The 26507-nt window shown below is 32.8% G+C and overlaps 1 protein-coding gene across 6 annotated transcripts in view; it reads left to right on the top strand.

Annotated features, from left to right (window-relative positions):
* CADM2 (cell adhesion molecule 2) overlaps positions 1–26507 on the top strand; it is a 1108555-nt gene that overhangs the window by 950458 nt on the left and 131590 nt on the right. For all 6 annotated transcript variants that reach the window (XM_019024501.4, XM_019024502.4, XM_019024500.4 and 3 more), the window contains one exon: positions 23825–23915. In XM_019024501.4, coding sequence (XP_018880046.1) covers positions 23825–23915 — 91 coding nt within the window. The remainder of the gene's footprint in view (positions 1–23824; positions 23916–26507) is intronic.

The raw sequence follows: 26507 nt of genomic DNA on the forward strand, positions 1-26507 counted from the left end.
AGTTTTACCTGCTATATGGCATATACTAATGTATAAATATAGGAGCTTATTTATTATGTTTTCATCATCATCATTATTCACAATCAATAAGAACAAAATTAATTTTATGAATCTAATAGATCGGGGCAGTGCTAAATGTTTTGCTGGAATTATGTCATTGAGTACTCATTTACGAATAATAGCCTGGTGAGTAGTTACTCTCATTAGTCACAAGATACACACAAGGATTCTGAAGATTATGGAGGCTGAGTCACACAACTAGCAAATGACAGACTTGTAATTATGGCAGTTTTAGTACCTAGCAAGGTTTTAGTAGACAATTATATATACTAATCAAAATGAAAATGAATGAATTGAAATATGTGAAATAAAATATAAAAGAATAGAGGATAGGAGATAATATGTTCTGAATTGCAATATTTGATTTTCTAGATAATGAAGATTTTGTTTTCTCTATTTGTGATAAAATTATAGCTTGAGCTTAGAATTTGTGTGTGATATGCAATTACATTAAATCCTAAAATACTAAACTCTAAGTACTGTTCCAATATGTTTCATTGCATTTTGTTTTCATTTATTTACTCAACAATAATTTTTTAGTGGCACTATGTAATAGGCATTGTTTTGGGCACTGGGGTTACAGCAATGACCAAACAAAAACACAAAACAAATTGAGTTTGTCTCCAAGTGTCAAAATAATCACCTCCGCTATCACCAACAAACTTCATTTCTCTTACAGCATCCATTCTAGGTAGGGATGAAAAAAATAAATAAATGCAACATATCACATGTCACATATTGATAAGTACTAAGTACCTATTGATAAGTACATGGCTGCAAGGAAAATAAAGCATAGGAGGGCAGTAAGGAGACTGAAATGGAGATTAAGGAAAGCGAGTATGTGTGTTGGTGTAATGCAGAGGGAAGGGCAAGTACAAAGACCCTGAGGTAGCACGTTTGTTGTTTTTATTTCTAGGAATAGCAAGGGTGCCAGTGAGACTGGAGTAGAGTAGACTAGGAGAAAAATACAGAGTGTTGTGAGAAAAGATTGGAGAATTGCCAGGTGAACTAGAATTTTTTGATTACTTTTTATATGGAAAATATAAAGCTGACTATAATATGCTTATTTTTAAAATTATTCTTAGTTTAGTAGTTATTGAAAATATTATAATGTTTAAATGATTACAATTATGTTAGGTTAATTTTAGTAATTTACTCCTATTCTCCTTGAAGCAAATTCAGAAAGAAGCATACTTCAGAGCCCAAATGGAGATTATCTCTCAATTTTGACATTTATTTGTATTTTGGCTTTGGGAAAATTACTGAAACTCGTTGAGCTTTGATTATAAAGTAGAGGAGTCATTCCTGTGAGGATGTGATGATAAGCTAGAGAATTAATTCCTTGAACTTAAGTCAAGTTCATGGCATTTAATAGACTGAATAAATGTCAATTGTCTTCCTTTTTCTGTTTCTTTTTCTTACATCAGTGGGTCTCTCAAAATATAAAAAATTGTGTAACAATATTTTTAAAGGACCGGGATCAACAGCATTTTAATTTAAACTCTTTAATATTTACATACAAAGCAAAGTAAAACTAAATTTAAAATAATAATTGACTACTTAGTTAACAGTAATTCTAACATATAATTAAATAAAACAATAAAAATCTGTCATAAGAACTATTGAAGACCACTTCCAGTCACAGATCACCCAAAATCTACCAATAGTCAAGCAAAACTACATTTATGTAAGTTGCTCTGGCAAAGGAGAAAACATAGCAGATGAATCTCTGGATGTAGGTAAGAAAGAGTGAGAAGAGACTTGTTACAGAATTTGGGCTTGTGCCGGGTATTCTAAAGAGGCTTCTGGATTGTGTGTTCTCAGGATTAGGAGCATGTCAGTGATGGGTGTATGAGTAACTTTAGCTAAAAAATGAAAATATTGTAGGTTTGCTATTATAAAGACACAGTTGTTAATTTTGCTAATTTTGTGGACATTGAGGGTCCTGGTCTCTGTCTTGTTTCACACCTGGACATAAGATGAACTTGTCTTTGTCTTATTCCACGCCACAGTCACATACTACCTTTATTTGATTACTCTACACATTCTGGAAAATTGTTTGTTGAGAATATTTTAGCCTATATGTCAGCTGCCAAGGTCATTTTCACTACTTTGTAAATCAAAAATGGAAGTATTATACAATTCTTGAGCATTTTAGCCATTAACCATATTTCAATATGCATGAATAAGTAAAACTTCATGGAGGAAGGCAATTGAATTATCTAATTTTTAAAGAAAGTTTTACATTACAAATGTTACACTTTTCATGGCTAACCAATTAAAAATAGCATCTCATTCTATCATGGTTTAATATGTAAATGGCTAGAAGGCAGAAACCAGATCTATTTAAATTATTTTCCTAGCATCTAGCGTACCATCATTCAAGTATGTGAAGTTAATTAAAACTAACTGATGATAATGCTAAATGTTTCTTTAAGCATGCAGAACATTCTCCGGAGATTAAATGAGTAGAGGGTGGAAAGGAGACATTGAGCAACAGTCAGCATCAATATTAGAGCAAATTGGTGTGGTTTTCATAAACATCTTAGAATAATGATAATAGCATCTCAATAGTTGTTCCCAGAGACAGTAGATCATGGCTGCACTTAGATCCACATGTGCAGTCTAGATGATATAGAACTTTCCATGAATGAGAAGGAGGAAAGAAGAGCTCAGCCTTGGAAACGAAGAAGATGGGTTTATCTGGGATTTTTGGAGCATAATTTTAGTATTTCTCCATTGTTTGACAATATTCTTGTGATGAATAACCTAAAAGACTGGCCCAAATGGAGAAACATTTAGCATTTCGGATCCACAGAGATGATATTGTTTTCAGTGGTAAGTCAAAAGAGTAAATTATATTCCTACAATAATGGAAACAGCTATGACTACATCTGAAATAAAAGTCCTCTGATATTGTAGAAACCTAAGTTTGGTGAGCAATAAGAAATTAAAGATAAACATACAATGCCAACAGTCATAATGAAAAAAGTATAGTAGGAGGACTTATATTTCCAGGGCTTAACTGTGTTAAGTCTGTAACCTCGTGATATACAATTTATATGAATCTAGCCTGTAAAATATATCAGAGCAGATAAAATATTAATCATACATTTAAATACTGCCACTATGATGAAAGAGAGTTCTCTTTTTTTATTATTATACTTTAAGTTTTAGGGTACATGTGCACAACGTGCAGGTTAGTTACATATGTATACATGTGCCATGTTGGTGTGCTGCACCCATTAACTGGTCATTTAGCATTAGGTATATCTCCTAATACTATCCCTTCCCCCTCCCCCCACCCCACAACATGCCCCGGTGTGTGATGTTCCCTTTCCTGTGTCCATGTGTTCTCATTGTTCAATTCCCACCTATGAGTGAGAACATGCAGTGTTTGGTTTTTTGTCCTTGAGATAGTTTGCTGAGAATGACGGTTTCCAGCTTCATCCATGTCCCTACAAAGGACATGAACTCATCCTTTTTAATGGCTGCATAGTATTCCATGGTGTATATGTGCCACATTTTCTTAATCCAGTCTATCATTGTTGGACATTTGACTTGGTTCCCAGTCTTTGCTATTGTAAATAGTGCCTCAATAAACATACGTGTGCATGTGTCTTTATAGCAGCATGATTTATAATCCTTTGGGTATATACCCAGTAATGGGATGGCGGGCTCAAATGGTATTTCTAGTTCTAGATCCCTGAGGAATCACCACACAGACTTCCACAATGGTTGAACTAGTTTACAGTCCCACCAACAGTGTAAAAGTGTTTCTATTTCTCCATATCCTCTCCAGCACCTGTTGTTTCCTGACTTTTTAATGATCGGCATTCTAACTGGTGTGAGATGGTATCTCATTGTGGTTTTGATTTGCATTTCTCTGATGGCCAGTGATGATGAGCATTTTTTCATGTGTCTTTTGGCTGCATAAATATCTTCTTTTGAGAAGTGTCTGTTCATATCCTTCGCCCACTTTTTGATGGGGTTTTTTTTATTGTAAATTTGTTTGAGTTCATTGTAGATTCTGGATATTAGCTATTTGTCAGATGAGTAGGTTGCAAAAATTTTCTTCCATTCTGTAGGTTGCCTGTTCACTCTGATGGTGGTTTCTTTTGCTGTGCAGAAGCTCTTTAGTTTAATTAGATCCCATTTGTCAATATTGGCTTTTGTTGCCATTGCTTTTGGTGTTTTAGTCATGAAGTCCTTGCCCATGCCTGTGTCCTGGGTGGTATTGCCTAGGTTTTCTTCTAGGGTTTTTATGATTTTAGGTCTAACATTTAAGTCTTTAATCCATCTTGAATTAATTTTTGTATAAGGTGTAAGGAAGGGATCCAGTTTCAGCTTTCTACATATGGCTAGCCAGTTTTCCCGGCACCATTTATTAAATAGGGAATCCGTTCCCCATTTCTTTTGTCAGGTTTGTCAAAGATCAGATAGTTGTAGATATGCAGCATTATTTCTGAGGGCTCTGTTCTGTTCCTTTGGTCTATATCTCTGTTTTGGTACCAGTACCATGCTGTTTTGGTTACTGTAGCCTTGTAGTATAGTTTGAAGTCAGGTAGCGTGATGCCTCCAGCTTTGTTCTTTTGGCTTAGGATTGATTTGGCAATGCAGGCTCTTTTTTGGTTCCATATGAACTTTAAAGTAGCTTTTTCCAATTCTGTGAAGAAAGTCTTTGGTAGCTTGATGGGGATGGCATTGAATCTATAAATTACCTTGGGCAGTATGGCCATTTTCACGATATTGATTCTTCCTGTTTATGAGCATGGAGTGTTCTTCCATTTGTTTGTGTCCTCTTTTATTTAGTTGAGCAGTGGTTTGTAGTTCTCCTTGAAGAGGTCCTTCACATCCCTTGTAAGTTGGATTCCTAGGTATTTTATTCTCTTTGAAGCAATTGTGAATGGGAGTTCACTCATGGTTTGGCTCTCTGTCTGTTATTGGTGTATAAGAATGCTTGTGATTTTTGAACATTGATTTTGTATCCTGAGACTTTGCTGAAATTTCTTATCAGCTTGGGCTTAGATGATGGGGTTTTCTAGATATACAATCATGTCTTCTGCAAACAGGGACAATTTGACTTCCTCTTTTCCTAATTGCATGCCATTTATTCACTTCTCCTTCCTGATTGGCCTGGCCAGAACTTCGAACACTATGTTGAATAGGAGTAGTGAGAGAGGGCATCCCTGTCTTGTGCCAGTTTTCAAAGGGAATGCTTCCAGTTTTTGCCCATTCAGTATGATATTGGCTGTGGGTTTGTCATAGATAGCTCTTATTATTTTGAGATACATCCCATCAATACCTAATTTATTGAAAGTTTTTAACATGAAAGGTTGTTGAATTTTGTCAAAGGCCTTTTCAGCATCTGTTGAGATAATCATGTGGTTTTTGTCTTTGGTTCTGTTTATATGCTGGATTACATTTATTGATTTTCATATGGTGGACCAGCCTTGCATCCCAGGGATGAAGCCCACTTGATCATGGTGGATAAGCTTTTTGATGTGTTGCTGGATTCGGTTTGCCAGCATTTTATTGAGGATTTTTGCATCAGTGTTCATCAAGGATATTGGCCTAAAATTATCTTTTTTTGTTGTGTCTCTGCCAGGCAGAAAGAGAGTTCTTTTAAAACTGAAACTTAAGAAAATGAAAAGCAGAACTTTCACAATGAATCACAAATACCTGCAGATTTTACATAACAGGGAAGAGCAAACTTCACAACTGAGCAGTGGGAAATGCCACTTTTAAAAATTAATCAATGGAAACTCAAATTTGTCCTCCCATTTTTACACAGATTTCTTTGTAAAATAACTTTTTGTTTGTGAGTTAATTTTTAGAAGAACATATTGTATGAGTCAGATATTATTTAAATCTCAGTAAAAATAATGTATCTGCACTCATAGTGCACAAAACACAGAAAAGAAGAAAATGACTGAACATTCATTTTCCGTATGTATCATTGACAAAAATTGTATTAAAAATAAACTTAATGAAAATGAAAAGTGCAAGAGACAGAAAACTAAAATATGTCAGACTATTGTGTGTTTTTCCTGAAAAAGCATTTTAATAGTGTAACTAAGAACTGAAAATATGAAAAATGAGAGTTCAAATTTTAAAAAATGTGTGTAAAGTACATTTTCTATATAATTCATCTCATCATGAAATCTTACACTTACCATTAATGTTTGTTTAGTACTTCCTTTAACAGTACTAGGCTTTGCCTATAAAAATGAGTAGCTATTTACACATGAAAGTTATTATTGTTTAAAGCAATAAATAGTTAAAATAGCTTGTAGAGGAGACCCTGCATGTACACCCAAAAAATTCTGATCATCAAGGAAAGGAAGGAATGAATGGCTGAAGGAAAGGAGGAAGGAAGAGAGGAAAATAAGCTGAAGTGTTAAAATTGTGTTTACATGAAATTAATTAGGTTAATAATGAATGAAAATAGGAAATATATCATATATATTTAAAATAACAGAAAAACGTTTGGGTCCAATTGTCACTAAAATTATATCTTTTTAAGGGGTTAAATGGTCAACTGACAGTCCTGACCTTTACCTTCTTGATGAGCATATCTCTATTCTAGTTACCATGCAAATTACTAATAAAGACAATCCATTTTTCTCTTAACAACTTACATTTTTAAAATGTATCAAACTATTTCTGAAGAGATTCCTTCCTTGCCTTACTCCATTTTAAAGATAATTCCTTTGTGCCCAGAGAAACTAAATTCTTCCCTGTACTTGTTTGTTACTTTTCTGGACCAACTAATATGCTTGATCAGTTCTCTGTTTAGTTGCAAAACAATGAAATTGATTTAAAATAAAATTCTGATTATAGAAGACAATATTCAATATAGATAGGTTTAAAGTTTTGTAATTCAGTTGTTTGTATCTTCTTTTTATTCTCAGATGTGGGCAGAGATTCTTTATTTCATGTATTCTTGGCTGTTGTCCTTTTTCACTTGTAAAAAGTAATAAAGTTCTTATCTATGCAGTCTACGCTACACAAACCCATACGTTTCTCTAGCCCAGGTCAGTTTATTTTAAATTGCCCTATGTTAGTTATATTCTCTTTGCTTTCACTACCTTTCTACATATTATATATTAATCGTTTCAGGATATATCAGCTTATCAGATAGGAAGACGAATATTCCAAGGAGCATTCAAAATAAAATATCTCACTCATCTGGCATCTCATTTATGAAATGCTAATTATCTAATTATCTTGTCTACCACAAATTATATATAGTACAAGGGCACAGAATATAAAAGGAAATAGGAAAGGTGAAATGAAAATTATATTTGGGTTACATTTTTTTAGAACTAAACAGTTCTTTTGACAAACAAAATGCCATATTTATGCCTGGGAATGCCTTAGAAGAATTTTAATTTAGCCTAAGATATTTCAAAAAGCTACTGAAATGGTATATATGCTAGAATCATAAGGTGATCTATGCTGTTTAGTAAGAGATGCATTTCATTATGTCAATAAAGATAGCCTAGAGTGTGACCACTATTTGAGATTCCAAAAAATTTTTAATTTTTTTCAGAGAAGTTACATTTATGTATATTACCAGCAGTATATATTAATGGCACATTTTGCTCATGAGACAAATATTGTTTTCTTTTATAAAAGATAAGAATATTTATGTTAAATATTAAAAGTAATTGAATCATCAGGTATTTTAAGCCATCTACAGGCAAGGATTCAAAATGTTGTTATTGTGCCATCTTTAGATTATTAATAGTATGTAACAATTTGTGTGTGTGTTATTAAAACTCATTGAAGAGGATATATATATTTGTAAATGGGAATTCCAAATTAAAAGATAATAAATGTATATATGAAATTAATATAACATACTCTCAAATTTCCTAATTAAGCTTATCATCAAGTACGCATTTATAAAACTTTTTGGAAGTTTTAAAATTATTTTGAAAACACACCTCAATTTCATAAAGAGGCAGTAAAACATAACATCAAAATTATGGAATGTATGTATAGTACAGATGTTAGTGAATTTTTTCAATTATTTTTAAGTCAGTCTAATAGAGAATAAAAACTGGATAAAAATGAGACATAAATGACCGTGACAAGTAAAAATATCATATACATCTTGTTAATACCTAATATTTTTAACTTTCAATTTGATAACTTATTCTACTTTATGTCTATTTTTAAAAGATAGCTACAGGTATTTTTGTATTAAAAATGAGTAGATATTTAATGCCCAATATTTTGAAATTTTTGTATTTCTACTTTCTGAATAAATTATAAACACACACACACACACACACACACATACACACACAGACATACACACAATTTCCATGAGAAAAATGTATAGTTAGAAAATGACTGTAATAAATCAATGTATTAGACTTTACTGGATTGGCTCTTGATATATTAGGAAAGATTGTTATTGCTATTTACCATCTGGTCTAATAGTCTGGTGTTTTTTTAAATAATATACTTTATTTTTAAGAGCAGTTTTGGGTTTACTGATTAGTTGAGCAGAAAGTACAGAGGGTTCCCATATACACCCTCTCCTCACTCCCCTTATAGTTTCCCCTATTATTAATATCTTGCATTATTGTGTTATCTTTGTCACAACTGAAGAACTAATATTGATAGATTATTGTTAAGTAAAGTACATCCTTTACATTAGGGTTCACTCTGCATTGTGTAGTTCTATGGGTTTTGACATGTGTATAATGTCATGTGTCTACTGTTACATCATCCAATTTAGTTCTACAGCCCAAAAAAATCTCCTGTGCTCCACCTCTTTATCTCACTTTACTTCTCCCACAAGACCTGGTAACCAGTGATCCTATTATTGACTATAGTTTTGTGTTTTCTAGAATGTCATATAATGGGAATTTTGCAGGATGTAATCTCTTCGGACTGGCATCTTTCACTTAGCAATATGAATCTAAGGTTCCAGCTCATGTTTTCATAGCTTCATAACTCATTTCTTTTATTGCCGAATAACATTCAATTGTATGGTTGTACTAGAATTTGTTTATCCATTCACCTATTGAACAATGTCTTGGTTTCTTTCAAGTTCTGGCAATTATGAACACAACTGCTAGAAACATCATGCATAGGTTTTTGTGCAGACATAAGTATTCAGCTCATATGGATAAATACCAAAGAGCTTGATTGTACGATTGTATGGCAAGACCATGTTTAGCTCTTGAAAGTAAAAACTCACTTTCAAAGTGGCTGAACCATTTTGCATTACCATCAGCAATAAATGAGAGTTCTGTTGCTCCATTCTCACCAGTGTTTGATGAGTCAGTATTTTGAATTTTAGTCATTCTAATAGATATGTAGTAGCATCTCGTAATTTTAATTTGCGATTCCTAATGATATATGATATTAATTTTGTATCTGTTTATTTTATTTCTGTATTCCTTTTTTGGTGAGATGTCTAGATTAGAAAAAAGTTTGAGATATCTACCTTGGAAAAGTTTAGATCTTTTGCTAATTTTTAAATTTAGTTATCTGTTTACTTACAGATGCATTTTTAAAGTTCTTTGTATATTTTGGATATGAGTCCTTTATTAGGTACACTTTGTATACATTTTAATAGTATGTGGCTTATCTATTCATTCATTTAATGGTGTCTTTTGCAGAGTAAACATGTTTAGCTTTAGTGAAGTCCAAATTACCTTTTTAATGTATTGTGCTTTTAATGTTGTATCTAAAATGTCATCATCTAATCCAAGGCCACTTAGATTTTCTCCTATGTTATTCTGTAGAAGTTTTATAGTTTTGTGTTTTACACTTAGATCAATGATTCATTTGAATTAATTTTGTAAGATCTATGTTTAGATTCACGTTTTTGTATGTGAATGTCCAATTTTTCCAGTACCACTTGTTAAAAAGACAATCCTCTCTCCGTTGAATTGTATTTGCTCCTTTATATAGCTGATTATATTTGCGTGAATCTCTTTCTGAGATCCCATTTTTTTTCCATTGACCTGTACGTCTCCTTTTTCACCAATACCTTACTGTTTTGAGTACTGTAGTTTGATACTGTGTCTTGAAGTTGGGTAGTGTCAGTCCTCAGATGATTCTGCTGCTGCTGCAGATTCATCATCATCTTCTTCTTCCTCTTCCTTCTCCTCCTTCTTCTTCTTCTCCTCCTTCTTTTGCTTTTCTTTCCTATTCTTTCTCCTTTCTTCCTCTTTCCCCTTCTTTCTCTTTCCTTCTCCTTCTTCCCCTTCTTTCCTTTCTTCTCCTTCTATATTGTAATTATGTTATGTTGGTCAATTTGTAATTATAAATTGTTGTAATTTTTATCACATTTATAATTAAAATGTGATTAATCAGTATATTAAACTTTATTAATCCTCAATGTATCAGGAAACAAAATAGTCATGTTTACTATCTGGGCCACACTTTTTTTGTTTTATACTCTAAGTCTTTTTTTTAATGATGTATTGATGTAATAATAAAAGGAGAGTGAACAACAAATTTTATTAGAACTTTCAATACAAAATTTAAACAGAAAAACCTGACTTTTTATTATCTATTTCTCTGGCTTTAATGGTATATATACACAAATTGCACAATAATTGGCATGCATGATCCTGAAATATACCCATCTTGTAAATAATGAGTCCAGCTTCAAAATACATCTCTACTGTGTCCTATCTTGTCATTGCTTTTTGGTTCTTCTTTCACCAGCATTGTTAGAATGCAATACTTTAAAAACATTTTGATGGCTCATAGTTTTACCCAGAAGAATACAATATCTTTATTCCATAATTGCAAAACATTTTCATTTTTAGATTTATAAAGAGCAATTAAAATAAAACTAAAATATATATATATATTTTTTTTTTTTTTTTTTTTTTTTGAGACAGAGTCTCGCTCTGTCACCCAGGCTGCAGTGCAGTGGCACTATCTCGGCTCACTGCAACCTCCGCCTCCCGGGTTCAAGCAATTCTCCTGCCTCAGCCTCCTGAGTAGCTGGGACTATAGGCGCCTGCCACCACACCCAGCTAATTTTTTGTATTTTTTTAGTAGAGACAGGGTTTCACCATGTTAGCGAGGATGGTCTTGATCTCCTGACCTCATGATCCACCTGCCTCGGCCTCCCAAAGTGCTGGGATTACAAGCATGAGCCACCGCGCCCGGCCGAAACTAAAATATATTCTTAAAATTTCCTCATCACCAAATGCTTTCAACATGTTTCCATTTATGGACTGTGTAAAGTAAATTCTTATGTTCAAAGATCATAAAAGGTAAAAGAACATTGTCATATTTTCCTTTCAGCAAAATCATATGGTTGCAAAATATTGTGTGGTGAAGTCCTTCTTTGTATTAGAAACTGTTCCAACTCATCCATTTTTGAGCTTGATACAATTTATCTAGAGTATCAAAAGTGAAAACTTGTTTTACTGTCATTTTAAGAGGCTTGAGCTTCACTATTTTCTCTTTGCATTTCTCTTCCAATTTTTCTAACAATTTTGGGTTGTCTTTATTAATTTCCTTCTCTTGCCATTATAGGCAGAAAATGAAAAATTCTGAGTTCTCAATTGATATCATGAAAGCAAAAAAACAAACAAACAAACAAACACAGTAGCAAACAGAACTACAATATGGTGTTTTTGTTTCTGTACTTCTTTTAAATTTTTACAAAAGAAAATCCAAAACCTGGGCAATCTTATAAGCACATAAGGATTAGGTAACAGTGATGATTTATATCACTTGCATAAACCTTCTACCCCAGCATTGTGCAATATAACTTTCTGTGATAATAGAAATGTTCTCTATCTCCAGATGGTAGCCAATAATCAGCTCCCTGTGGTTATCGGCAACTGAAGTGTGGGTATTGTGACTAAGGAAATGCTATTTAAATTTTACTTAATCATAATTGAATTATATTTAAATTTAAATAGCCACATGTGATTAGTTGTTACTGTGTGGACATTCCCACTCTTAAATCATTTGTATATATATCCATTTTCTTCTTATGTTATTCTTTTTATCATAGTTGGGGATAATTGATGAGTTAGTGGTGAAGTAATACCTAGGTCCCTGAAGTAGCAAGATTTCTCATAATAAAAGAAACATAGTGTCACCAAAATTTCATAATGTACCTTAGATTTATAAGATGATTTAATGTTTCCATATCATAATTGCAAGGTAAGCCAACTTTTAAACCTATTTTTAAAATTAAATTGTTTCTTTTTTTGGAGGACCTCTAATAAAGAAAGAACACAAATTATGAAATATCATTACTTAAACATAGTTAGAACTGTTTCAAATGCACTTAAAATAATGTACCATAGAGTCAACAATTATAAAATTGTATGGACTGGCACAGTGGTTCACGCTTGTAATCATAGCACTTTGGGAGGCCAAGGCAGGTGGATCACTTGAGCTCAGGAGTTTGAAACCAGCCTGGCCAACATGGAGGAAACCACGTCTCTACAAAAAATACAAAATAATTAGCCATGAGTGGTGGCGTGTTCCTGTAGCCCAGCTACATCGGGGGCCGAAGTGGAAGGATCCCTTAAGCCCAGGAGTTTGAGGCTGCAGTGAGCCGAGATGGCACCACTGCACTCCAGCCTGGGTGACAAAATGAAACACCATCTAAAAATAAATAAATAAATAAATAAATAAATAAATAAATAAATAAGAATTAAAATGAACGAAAGTGCTGATGCATTTATTATCTGTATTTTTACTGCTACCTTTTGCTTCCCTTTAAGGTCTTCCTTGTGGCCCAACTTTATGATAGAGACACATTGCTTCTATGCCTCTCCCAGATACACTCAGTTTTACACACTGCCAAACATGTCTTCTTAAATATTGGTTCTTTACCTGATACAAACCCGGGAAGATTTCTTATTGCTTCTAACATAAAGTCCAAACTCTACAGCTTGACATTCAAGGCTTTTAAAATACAACCAACCCCCTATAATGCTGCTCTCAAGTACTCTTTTTCAGATAACGCATTCTGTGCTTTACATTATTTCTAGATGCCTCATGTATAGCCAACATTCTTTAATACAACACTTTGTTAATTTTTCCTTTGCCTTAAATCCCTTCTTTTCTTTCCCTCTAGAAAATTTCTACCAGATCAAATGCTGTGTTTTCTCTGAATTATTTTAAATGTCACTTTTCTAAGTAATCTTCTTTGCTTCTGACAAATATGTATAATCTATCCTTCTGGCAACTCCCATACTACATCATCCAAGTACTATGGTGTCTACAATATTGAGTTTGAATTATTTTGAACCATATATAATTTATCTAATTTATTAATACTATATTCTGATGGGTTGCTATTTTTGCAGATGTATAACAGTTTTATAATAGTGGTACTGTGTCTTGTATGCACAGTGATTTATAAATATTTTTCAAATAAATAATGATTGCCACAAAAGCATTCACTAAAATCGAAAGAAATTTAACACACCATTGAAGAAAAGTACCGGATAATTTTCAGTATTAAGAAATGTAAGTTAAATGGAAAGTGAGAATTTTACTACAGAATTACAAACGGGAAAAATAAACTAAACATCTTAGAAAAACACAATTGTACCCAGGAAAAAACGAGAATCAGATAGTGCTGGAACTGAAAGAGTCCTGTTAACCCCTTGGTATTTTAACCCCACTGCTCCTATTGAGTGGTAGAACTTGAGGTGTGGATTGAGTTTGATTTACAGCTTTTCATTTCAGGAGTGTATCATAATGGCCAAACTCAGAGTATTAAGCGTTTACTTCCTTTCAGGAGTAAGCAATGATGTGAGAGAACATAAGCAATTCATATCAATGCGTACAGCGCCACGGTTCTCTAGTAGCTCCCTATCTTTTGTAACAAAGAAGACAGAGATAGATAGATAAATAGATAGACAAATATAAAGAAAATAGGCCGGGCACAGTGGCTCACGCCTGTAATCCCAGCACTTTGGGAGGCCAAGGAGGGCAGATCATGAGGTCAGGAGATCGAGACCATCCTGGCTAACACGGTGAAACCCCGTCTCTATTAAAAATATAAAAAAAATGACCGGGCGTGGGGGCAGACACCTGTAATCCCAACTACTCGGGAGGCTGAGGCAGGAGAATGGCATGAACCCGGGAGGAGGAGCTTGGAGTGAGCCAAGATCATACCACTGCACTCCAGCCGGACGACAGAGTGAGGCTCTGTCTCAAAAATAAATAAATAAATATATACATAAATAGAAAATAGATAATAAAGTAAATGTAAATATTTTAAAGAAAAGTATTATTGACATTTTGGGCAAGAGAATTCTGTTTGTTTTTGGGGGGCTGGTGTGGGGCTGTCCTATGTGCTGTGGGATGTTTAGCAGCACTCCTAGCCTCTGCTCATTAGATGTTAATTGCTATTCTCCGTTTCTCTAACAAGCAAAAATGTCTTCCGACATTTTCAAATATACTTAGGGGATGAAATTGTACTCAGATGAGAACCACTATTTTGAAGTAAAACAAAAGTGGCTTCACAATAGTGAGTTAGTGCATAGTCTTCTTTAGTATTAATGTTAAGTACTGAGAGATCTTTATATGAGTGTTACATAAATTTAGTTTGGAAACTCTTATGCAATAATATTGCGATAAGGCAAAGATTCACAAGTCTTTCATCTGCAAGACACTTTAAAATTTCTAAATTTCCGTTAGAACAAATTTGCTATCGGGAGTTTTTTTTATATTATTTGTGGATGAGAAGAGTTTGTGAATAAGAAGAACCTGTTTTTGTAAATGAGACAGTGGGTGTATTTTAAATGAATATTTTTAACTGTCAATGAGGAAAACGATGTGAGAGAGATATATGAGAGTGTACACAATATGCAGATCATATAGAGCCAAAGTCTTGGGCTGGGTGCTAATTTAACCAGATAGAGAAAGAGTTAATTTTGATGAATTTAACAGAACATAGTATGAAAACATCAATTGCTAGTGTAGTCTAAAAGAGACTAGAAAACACAAACTCATTGAAATGTGATTAAGATTGGAGAAAAAGGGTCAAACAAATTTATCAGTGTTAACTTCACTCCTTTGAGCATGTTTTGTATTCTGTACAATGAGGAGAATTTTTGGTATGCTTTATAAGAGTTTGATGAGCCAATGCATATAGAGCAATTACAGCAATGCATATTATTTACTAAGTATTTGATTAATGTTTACTATTATTAGAAGATAGTTGTGACAAGTAAATTTGATTTTCTAACAAATTTAATCAGTAGTTGGAAAATATTTCAAAAGACCATTATTCATTTATTTATTCAACAATTACTTAATTGAGGTCCAGTAGTTATTCTAGGACATGAGGATAAGTCAGTGTACAAGACAAAAGATGATCTCTGCTTTGATAAGCATGCATTCCTAGGAATATGCGAAACACTGAGTAGCACCTTTTAAGACTAATACCTAATCTTGAGGGACCGTAATGTGAATGTCACAATGTAAAATATTATAATGTTACAATGTTACCATTCTAGTGAAACAATGGATAGAAATGGGTGCTAGCACTCTTCTTTGTGTGTCTTAGAAACTATGTGTTTGTCAAATGAATAAATGACAGTACTCATAGGAACTAATTTTGTGAACAAATAAAATTATCAATATTATAATTTTCTTTCAACCAAAGACTGTAATATAAGCAATGCAAATGACTGCTATTTTGTGTTATAAACCACTGTATTTCTTCACTCACTACATTATGCAATATAGGAGGGTACAGTAGTCTTTGGTTGTTTCTCTTACTTAGCATTTTGGCCATCACCCATAACAGGTTAAGTGTTGATTTTATATAACCTTAAATTTCTATTATACTTATTCAATTACAAAAGAAATACGTTGTTTTTTATTTTATTTTTTTCCTGATAAAACATTTGACTCAAAGCTTCTTTTTATTTATCTACAAAATCTGGTGATGGATAAATTTTGTTAAACCAATGACGCTAAATACTTTCAAAGCTTGTGCTTTTAAGATTGTTCATAAGGTGGTTTAATAGAAGCTTCATCACAGGTCTTTTCTCTTTTAAAATCCTTGCTAAGGATATAGAAGATCCATTCTGCTGGATCAATATCTTTACTTTGATTCAAATCCTCAGTCATTCAAATGGAACGTGAGCTATCCTTACTTCCCAAGTTCATAAAACCTTTAAATTTTTGTATAAAAGAAGAATTTTTTTTTTTTTTTTTTGAAATGGAGTCTTGCTCTGTTGCCAGGCTGGAGTGCAATGGCATGATCTCGGCTCACTGCAACCTACGCCTCCCGGGTTCAAGTGATTCTCCTGCCTCAGCCTCTTGAGTAGCTGGGATTACAGGCGCATGCCATCATGCCCAGCTAATTTTTGTATTTTTAGTAGAGACGGGGTTTCACCATGTTGGGCAGAATAGTCTTGATCTCCTGACCTCATGATCCGTCCACCTCGGCCTCTGAAAGTGCTGGGATTACAGGCGTGAGCCACCACGCCCAGACAAAAGAAGAAAAACCTTTTGTCCATAAATCTAGCTTTTGAAAGTAATTGTGTTTCTTCCTAAATAAGCCCCAGAATATGTCAGACAAAGGTATGACAATAAAAAAAAATTTAGGAAAACAATGGGGCTTTCCACATTTAAACATTTTATAGACATTCTAAAGAATATTTTTTCTCTCTACAAAAGTCTTAGAGCGTTTTGCTTTTAAAATATCTGCGTATTTTAGTTGGATACTTACAAGTACTGAAAAATTGTTAATGGTTGAATGTATGCCTATCTTTACACACTTGTGCAAAACTTCAGTTTCTTTGCATTTTGAACAAAACATTCATTTATTTACACAACACTTAAAGAGCTCTTACAATTTACTAAGCATAAGATATAAGGACACACAATTGAGTAAGTTAATATATTAGATTTTGAGTGCTCAAAATGTTTTGGATATATTACAAATATACATTATGTACATTCATGTATATTTAATAAATACAATGTTGAAAGGACCAATTTTTTTAAAGGCATTTTAAAACTGCGTGAAAATTGCTAGTTTGCAAAAAATATCTGAGTTTAACATATAGGACAAAACTAGAATAAATAGCAGTCGTATTAATGCATTTTTTCTAACCCCCTTTTAAACTATTACTAATTGGTACAATACAATACATTATATCCGTAAATTAAAAACAGAACATCATACACATCTCCAATGTACTGAACCAAAAGAGTCATTCTGTCTTGTGAAACAGTAGAGCAGGAATAAATGTAACACACCTTGCTCCTACAGAGGAAAATAGAGGAATTATTTCTACAGTAAGTCTGGAATTACTGTTTAAGTAAAATTTGGTTTAGAAAATATTCCCAATTTCAATCCTTTGAGATATGTTTAAAATGAACAACTATGAACCAGAAGAAAATCTATAATTAACTTATAAAACATATTCACAGAAAAAATACAAACTTTTTTTTCTAAATCTAGTAGATAACTTGGCAAAAGCATGCAAGGAAAAGTTTGGATGATGCAGTATTGACTTCATTACTATTCATATCTGGGTCAGTAAAAAGTGGAGTAACACATTAAGTGCATAAATTTAAGATTATTTTAGAAAACCGTTTACATGTAATCTATTATGCATTGTGCCAGTCCTGACAAATAATCCATTCATTTTGATATGTAACAAAATAAATAATAGAGAGAAATATGTTTACATCAGAGTCTCACACATTAATATAAATAGTTTGCAGACATCCTGGAAAGTGAAGACTTTCAAAATTAACTCAGTTTTTGAGATGACTACTTTTCTGTTCTTTGGTTAGCTAACAAAGTATAGTAGTTCTAAACGCATTTACAAGCATTATTTCTAGAATATTATTGATATCTTACTAAAATGTTTTTTAGGATAACATTGCTTAATCAATTCTCTTATGTACGATAAAGTGTCTGATGAAAATAAATAGAAATAATAATGACAGAGATCTTTATCAAAGCCAAAATTACTTCCTGCTATTAAAAACAATTATTCGATAGTCAAGTTTAAGATAATAACCTCATTACTGTAGTACTTGTGGTTAGTAAAAAGGCATTTAGTGAGTATTACTAAAATGGCATGTTTAAAGAGGAATAATTTATATCATGGAAATATAAACTAGTTTTGGCTGAATAATTAAATAAATGTCTTCACAATTGAGTACTACCTCTGCCAAAATCAGATGAGTAAAAAATAGTTTACACATGTAGTACTTGCATTAAAAAGAAATTGGTATTTTTAACAACATAGAAAATTGTTACCTAATGATATCCAATGCAGATTATTTGTAACAGAGAGTGTGCAATATACATTTAAAAAATTTTTCTTTTTTTAAAACTTTCTGTGGGTACATAATTGGTGTATATATTTATGGGGTACATGAGATGTTTTGATACAGGCATGCAAAACGAAATAAGCACATCATGAAGAATGGGTTATCTATCCCCTCAAGCATTTATTCTTTGAGTTACAAACAGTCCAATTACCTTCTGTAATTTATTTTAAAATATATAATTAAATTACTGTTGACTATAGTCACTTCCTTGTGCTATCAAGTAGTAGGTCTTGTTCATTCTTTCTAATTTTTTTCTCGTACTCCTTAACCATTCCTACCTCCCTCTCAAACCCCCAGTACCCTTCTGAGCCTTTGGTAACCATCCTTCTACTCTCTATGATTACGAGTTGAATTGATTTGATTTTTATATCTCACAAATAAATGAGAACACGTGATGTTTGTGTTTCTGTGCCTCGCTTATTTCACAAAACAAAATGATCTCCAGTTCCGTCCATGTTGTTAAAAATGACTGAATCTCATTCTTTTTATGGTTGAATAGTACTCCACATTAAATTAAATATGAACTAAGATTAAAAGTTAATCTAAGATTTGCAACTTACTTAAGATTAATTATATGTTAATTAATTAATATATTAATAATTACATCACTTAATTAAATGTTAATTAATTAATAGTTCAGATTAATTATAATGTTAATCTTGTTAATGTACCTTCTAAACATCAGGCACCAATAAATTTCATTTAAGCATTTAAAAATATTTTAGAATAATATACCAAAATGATGATAAGATATATCACAGATTTTATTGCTGGCCATGCATGGTAGCTCACACCTGTAATCCCAGCACTTTTGGAGGCCAAGGTGGGAGGATCACGTGAGGCCAGGAGTTCGAGACCAGCCTGGGCAACACAGTGAGACTCCATCTCTTCAAAAATGGAAGAAAGAAAGAAGAAAGAAAGTAAGAAAGAGATAAAGAGAGAAAAAGAAAGAGAGAGAGAGAGCGAGAGAAAGAAAATTAGCCAGGCATGGTGGAGCACACCTGTGGTCCCAGCTACTTACTAGACTGAGGCTGCAGGATCGATCATGTGAGCCCAGGAGGCCGAGGCTGCAGTGAGCTGTGATCACACCCCTGCACTCCAGCCTCGGGGACAGAGTGAGACCTTGTCTGAAAAAAAAGAAAATAAAAAGAATATTACTTCCACTTACTTAACAATTATTTATTAAGCACACACTTTGTTTAAACACTATGCAAGACATGGAGGATATATCAACTACTTTTAAAAAGAACATTACACAAGGGTGAAAAAAGGAACATGCAGCAATGGTATCTGATCAGATTTGAAGGTAATGAATGATTGCCCTTAGCAAAAGCATTTGAATTAAGATTTTAAAAATACGTAAGAATTAAATAAGCAAGGAATGTCTCCAAAATGGAGCATTTCTGATAATTTGTATGAAGGCAAAATGAAACACATTTATTAAAGAACTTGATAAAAATAAAATTGGCTGGAATTCAAATAATAAAATAGAACATTAGAAGACAAGAACATAAATTATACAGGTTATGCAGGACTTAAATTTAAAATTATTTAAAATTTTTATTTTAAATTTATTAATTATTAAAATTATTAAATGGTTTAATAATTTTTAAGAGAAAAGATTAATTATGAAAGGTTTTAAGTAGTAAGTTGATGTAATCAGATTTATGTTTTGAGAAGACAATTTTGTTTAGTTATCAGAGTAAGATTTAAAGGGTTAAAATTTTGACATAAAGGAGACCATTTACTATTTTGGCAAACTAGATTAAAATAGTGGCTGTGGAACTATGAAAAAGTAGTGAATTAATTTGAAAATTATTTAGAAGATTAACAAGAGTTCATGGGTAATTGATTATGGAAAAAACAAAGAAACAAGAGGTATCCGGTGTATGTCACTGCGTGGATGCTAGTGGTATCATCTATAGAAATAGAGCTCTCTGAAGGAGAAACGTTGGGGAAAGATTGGAGACTGAGTTCATTTTGAATACGTCAAATGTGCCAAGCCTTTTAGATATCCAAGTGAACATGCCACATAGGCATTGCACATAAATAAGCTTGTGAAGCAGAACTGCACTAGGATATAAATCCATGAGTGATTGGTAAGTAAATGGAAACTAAAGATAAGAGTGAGGCTTAAAAGACCTAGAGAAATTCATCAAAGAACAGAATTTGAATCCCATTCACCCTGATCTTAAACATGTAAAGGCTACATAGAAAAACACCACCCAACAGAATCTGAGAAAATGTAGCCAGGGACCTAAGAGTTGAACCAGGAGTATGTGTGTGGCAGGGAGGGAGTTGAGGAACAGATGAAGCATAGGTATTTGTCAAGGAAATCTAGGGAAGATAATTATTTAAATCTCCATTTTAAAATTATCTTTACATAAATTCTGTTTTTGTGTGTGTGTGTTTCCTTATTTATATGGAAAGATAGGTCTTAGAAACAGGAGCTAATCAACACTTTGAATAATTTTGAAGTCAAATAAATGAATACTGTCTTACCTCTTGATTTTTAGTAACTTAGAGCTTATTTAGGTTATTCCTGAGAGTTGTATGGAAATATGTGTTAAGTATATTATCTGCTTTGGCGTTTGCTTATAATGGAAATTCTGTGTGTCAGATCTAAAGGGAATGCTGAATCATGCTTCAAGGGAACATTTGTTACACAGTTTCTCGCCTCTCCTGTATTGCTTAAATTAAACAGGCAGAGCAAAGCCACATTGTGCGTTCCTCTTTTCTCACAGCTGCCTGCCACTATGTAATTTACCTTAGTGAAGCAGATCCTGGTGGTGACCTTCCGTTTCCCTTTGGCACATACTATTTTTGTGTACTGACAAGGGCAAAAGTGCCTAGGAAATAACACCTCCTCACCAACCTCCTCCACCTCCACCCCCACCCCCGGAAGCAGTCCTCAACCAAAGAGGATAACTAATAAATAAATATTCCATCAATAGTCCTGTGTCTTGCCCATCAAGTAAGGTAACTCAGAGTCATGTCCTCCACTCACTCTCGGTTCCACAGTGGAATTGAATTCAATTTGCTTTGCTCATAGTGTAGTCTGCTCAATAACACAGGCTTCATTTACTTCCTTCCCTTCCTGTCTCACTTCTCAAGGCTTCCTTAGATTACCACCTGGCACATTCCCCGCTCAAGAAAAGACAGCCTCAGGGTCTCTTTGTTAGGATATTGGACACCATGTTAGGGTTCTCCGGAGACATGGAGCCAATAGGCTGTACATACATATAAAAGGAGATTTATTGTAAGGAATTGTCCATGTGATTATGGAGGTGAAATCCCAAGATACGCAAAGTGAGTCAGCGAGCTGGAAGACCAAGAGTGCCAATGGTTTAATTCCACTCTGAGTCTAATGGCCTGAGAACGAAGAGAATTGATGATATAGTTCCAGTCCAAAGGTCTCAGGATCCAGACCCAGAAAGACCCAGGGTTTACATCCTATTCTAAAGGCAGGAAAAAAGTCAACATTGCAGTTCAAACGACATCAGGCAGGAAGATTTATTTTCTACTTGGAGGAGGAGCAGCCTTTTTATTTTATTTAGTCTTTCAAGAGATTGGATGAGGCCCTTTCATATCATGGAATGCCATCTGCTCTACTCAGTCTACCAACTTTAATGTTAATCTCCTCCAAAAAACATTCTCGTGTTAACACTCAGAATAATGTTTGGTCAAATAGCTGGACACCCCAAGTCACAGTCAAACTGACACACAAAATTAAACATGACAGACACCCATGTTAACATAATTCTGTCTCCCAAAATTATACATTTCTGATCTTTCACCTCAAACTTTTTCCATGAGAACTAAACTCTTCTTTATAATATGTCATGGGGAAAATAAATGTTGCTATATGTATGTTTAGTTAGAGGTCAAAAGACCATAGGCCTCAGTTTGACCAGAACAGTCTGGTTCACAACTGTCATCTTCATAATTATTAATATTTTCTCTTTTTCTTTTAAAAATGTCCTGCTCTGGAGATGAAATTATATGATTATCCTAGTCAATAACTGATTCCATAGATGGGCTGATAATGGAAAAAATTAATAAAATATGTTTAAATCTGATATTCAATTTTTTTCTTCTATCAGTTAAAAAAGTATGATGAATGTGTATCATATTTTTTCAGATTAATTTTTCTTCCTGAGTCATTTTACACCACAAATATTTACTGTGATGTATTTCGAATGTTTATTTGCAACCAGAATGTTATTTTTAATTATCTTCAATGCATTCTCTTGTTTAAGGAATTAAAGGAGAATGCATTTGAAAAGCATACATAATTTTAAAGTATGATATGAACTATTACATTTTATATTATAGTTTATTATTCTATGTATGAGAAATCTAAATAATATTTTCCTTAGATAAGGTAACTCACCTGAAAATTACACAATCGGTAGTAACTCATTTAACTGACTCTAAAATCAAAGAATGTATATAATAACAGTGCAGATCAGTTCTTCTGTTACAGCTAAGAAGGGAAGAGTGAGAATAATTGTGATCTTCTGGAGAGTTCAGAGCCTATTTTGTTTATTATAGAGAATGTGAAGATAAGAGGAGAAGACAATTTCACATTGACTGTGGGCCAGACAATGCCAGGACTAGCAAAGCCTCATAAAGAAAGAATGTGTTAATATCGTCTCTTTTTTGAGCTTATTTTCCATTTTTTCTATGAAATATGTTATCTTTGTGTTGATTAAGGAATATTGTATGTCATTCAAGTTATACATATAAATGTCTTAAAGTATTCTTTAATTCTTACTAGGGATGATTTATTGTTAAATGGAAATAAATGGTTTTCTAACAAACATGCAGTGGCACATATAACACATGTTAACTTTTAATAAAATCATAAATGCTATTGGAAGTGACTCACTAACTGTACTTCTGTACTTCAGAGCAAGCGGCATGTGCCCAGTGCTGCATCATTGCATTTTGAAAAGATTCTGCATAATACTTGTGAGACAGTAATTGAGCTTGAGTTCATTGTGGGTTCCTTATTGTGAGTCCCTGGTATTCCTGTAACAATGAAAGTGTTGTTATTCTGATGCACATAAATGCATTCAGCCCATAATAATAGTATTCATAGCCATCTATAAATAGTTTAAGAAACAATTGTATGAAATGCTTGATATTCATCTCAACCACTTTTTGCAATTTCTCTTTTAAATTCAGATTTCAGAAATAATACAACAGTGGTGCTCAGGAGATATTTAGATACTTTTGTTAGCTTTGCATGGACAGGTTGTTAGCTTTTTAAATCACACACTTATTTTACCAAATCTAAGAAATCCTTTATAAATATACACAATTATAAATAATATATAAGAAATGCTGAACACACAGCATGATGCACAGTTATTAAATATCTAGTTTTGTATGTGTTTAATTACCTTTCTTAATATTCTTTTATTTCTAGATACACCATCAGTTAAGATTATACCATCGACTCCTTTTCCACAAGAAGGACAGCCTTTAATTTTGACTTGTGAATCCAAAGGAAAACCACTGTAAGTGAGTTAATGAGCAATAAAGCTTTTAACTTTTTTTTCTTTTATCTCGCTTTGATTACAGGCTTTAACTGTAGAAATCCACAGTTTGTGTCTTGGTGGGCAAAGTGATCTCTAGAACAGAAAACCTCATGAACCATGTCTTCATTAAGGTCTATGGAAGATTGGTTTTTACTTTGTCATCTAGTGAAGTTTCTGGGAAGATTTCCAGCTGTTATTCCTTTTTGTATTTTTTCCAGTAAGATATTTTAACCTGAATGGAGTATATCAGTCACTGTTCATATCATTAGACTATAAAAGCAGCACACTGTTGAATTCAGTTCTCCCATGAAAAACTTAGAAAATATTGAAGCATCCCCAAAATATGCCCAAGTTTTAAAGTTACAAGAAGACTCATTTTCATAAAAGGAAAATCGAATCTATATCTCTTATGAAACACCCAATGAAACAAGTAACGGGTCACAAACTCAATGTGTTTAATTGTAAAGTAATTTCAATATTAGGATATATGCACGTCACTTCAACTCTAAAACTTCACCTTTTGAAATTTGTGTTTATAAATAGCTAGTCAAAGAATACCAATTATTAAGCAAAACTTACATATGGATATTTAATTATGGATTATTTAAATTCTGTTTGAAAGCAATATGATCATTCTAATACAGGAACACTCTAGGCCTAGCTTTATGTAATTTACTTGATTTTTTAAAAGATTCCAATTTATTTTAATTCTGTTTAAATTTTAATAGAAGGAATTAAATTGTTCTTTGTATATAACTATATGAGATTGCTTCTGGCAAATCAGGTTAAATTACTAAAAATTTGTCTCCAATAACATTTATATTATTTAAGTTTCATACTATCCCATGGGGAAGTTTTCTAAAAGAATTGTAAGATAGATGCCTGGCACTTTAACTTCATCAATTGTATGTCATTATATTTTTTACCATATTAATAAATCCATGCCTTATTTACCACAGTTTTGATACTTTTAAACTGTTCTCTCTTCTAGTAATTATTTTAAAGAGATTGTTTTTGGTCTTCTTTCCTTCAGATTTATCCAAAAGTACATTTGTATACATTTGGATTATGTGCACAATTTATGCAATTAAACAAGGTGAATTTAGGGAATATGCTTTATAGAATGCTTGAAAATAAATGAATGCCTGCTCAAGTAGCATCCAATTGTCTTACAATGATTCTTTGATTCCATATCTACTTCCAACAGTAGAAACATTATTTTACTTATGGAAATTATTAGACTTTATGTTTTATATAATTAAATATTTAAGTGGTTCATATAACTCATCTAAGATATGGTTGAATGAATGTGCCTTCTTTTAATCTCTTTTCAGTTACCTAGAAATAATCTTGGATGTGTAATAATCCTCTGCACTGCAGATGAATGAAAAGCACAATAATTTCTTATTTATTTTATTTAAGAATACAAATTTCAAGAGATTTATGAAATGGAAAATATTACCTTTCTCAGAAGGATCCTGATTACTATCATTTTGCAAATAGATAAAGGAAATAAGAAAGGCTCCCTATTTTACAGAAGAGAAACTAAGGCTCAAAACTTTTCACTAAATTTTCCTATTTATCCAGATTTAAAATGAGTGAGTGAGAATTTGAATTCAGTTCAATCTTGCCCAAAGCCTTAACTCTTTCTATTATGTGCTGCTACTTCAATTGCTAAATGTAAATTTCCACTTATTCTAGCTAAAGTTACTTTTGAAAAACTAGAATAGGACTGACAATAATTTTCACCACTGAAGTTGAAGCCCTAGATGCTTTAGGGCAGTGAACTGGCTAGTCTCACGATATGTTTCACTGTTGCCATCCTCCTTTATTAGGCTTTCTTCTATATTTATATTATTTCTGGAAACTTGTCAAATTTCTACCAAACTAGTCATTTCTGGCATGAGTTCTTAACCATATAAAAATCTGTAATTTAATGTAGTGTCTTCTGGCAAATAACTCATGAGCTCCACAACGTCTTCAAAGTAAAGTAGTCATTATATGTTGCCTTTATCTTCATAAATCCCAACGTTATATTCTGTAGGCTATGGTCCACAAGTAAATATGTATTAACTGATTTCTTGTATTATATTCTCATTCACAACTTTCCCTTTATCATATTTCCTTGCAGACTGTCAGGACATTAGCATTAAAGTTAGAATCAACTTCTTTGATGCCTTTCTTCATTTGGACTATTGCTTCTTCTTTGTTCTTCTAATCATCTTAAATAAACTTCTCTATATTTTTACAGTAACTGTCTTCTCCATTAGATGAAGGCATTAATCTCTTTAAAAACAGTCTGATTTTTAGCCTTTCTGTAGTTTATATACTATTTCCAACAGTGCCAGATGAGGCAGAAAGGACAAAAAACAAGACAAGACTGAAATAATTGGATTTTCCCAGAAGGAAATCTTACTGATCATAAAGAAAAGTCTTACCAGAGCAAAAAGAACAGGATGCAAATTGAAACGGTTTAATCAGGGAGTTAGTAGGTAGTAGGGAAGTGAAGACAGCCACTAAAGGAAAGACTATCAACTTCAAAAAATGAATCAAAAAGTGGAAGAGGGATGA

Source organism: Gorilla gorilla, chromosome 2 (genome assembly GCF_029281585.2).
Source record: "Gorilla gorilla gorilla isolate KB3781 chromosome 2, NHGRI_mGorGor1-v2.1_pri, whole genome shotgun sequence".
Classification (NCBI taxonomy): domain Eukaryota; kingdom Metazoa; phylum Chordata; class Mammalia; order Primates; family Hominidae; genus Gorilla; species Gorilla gorilla.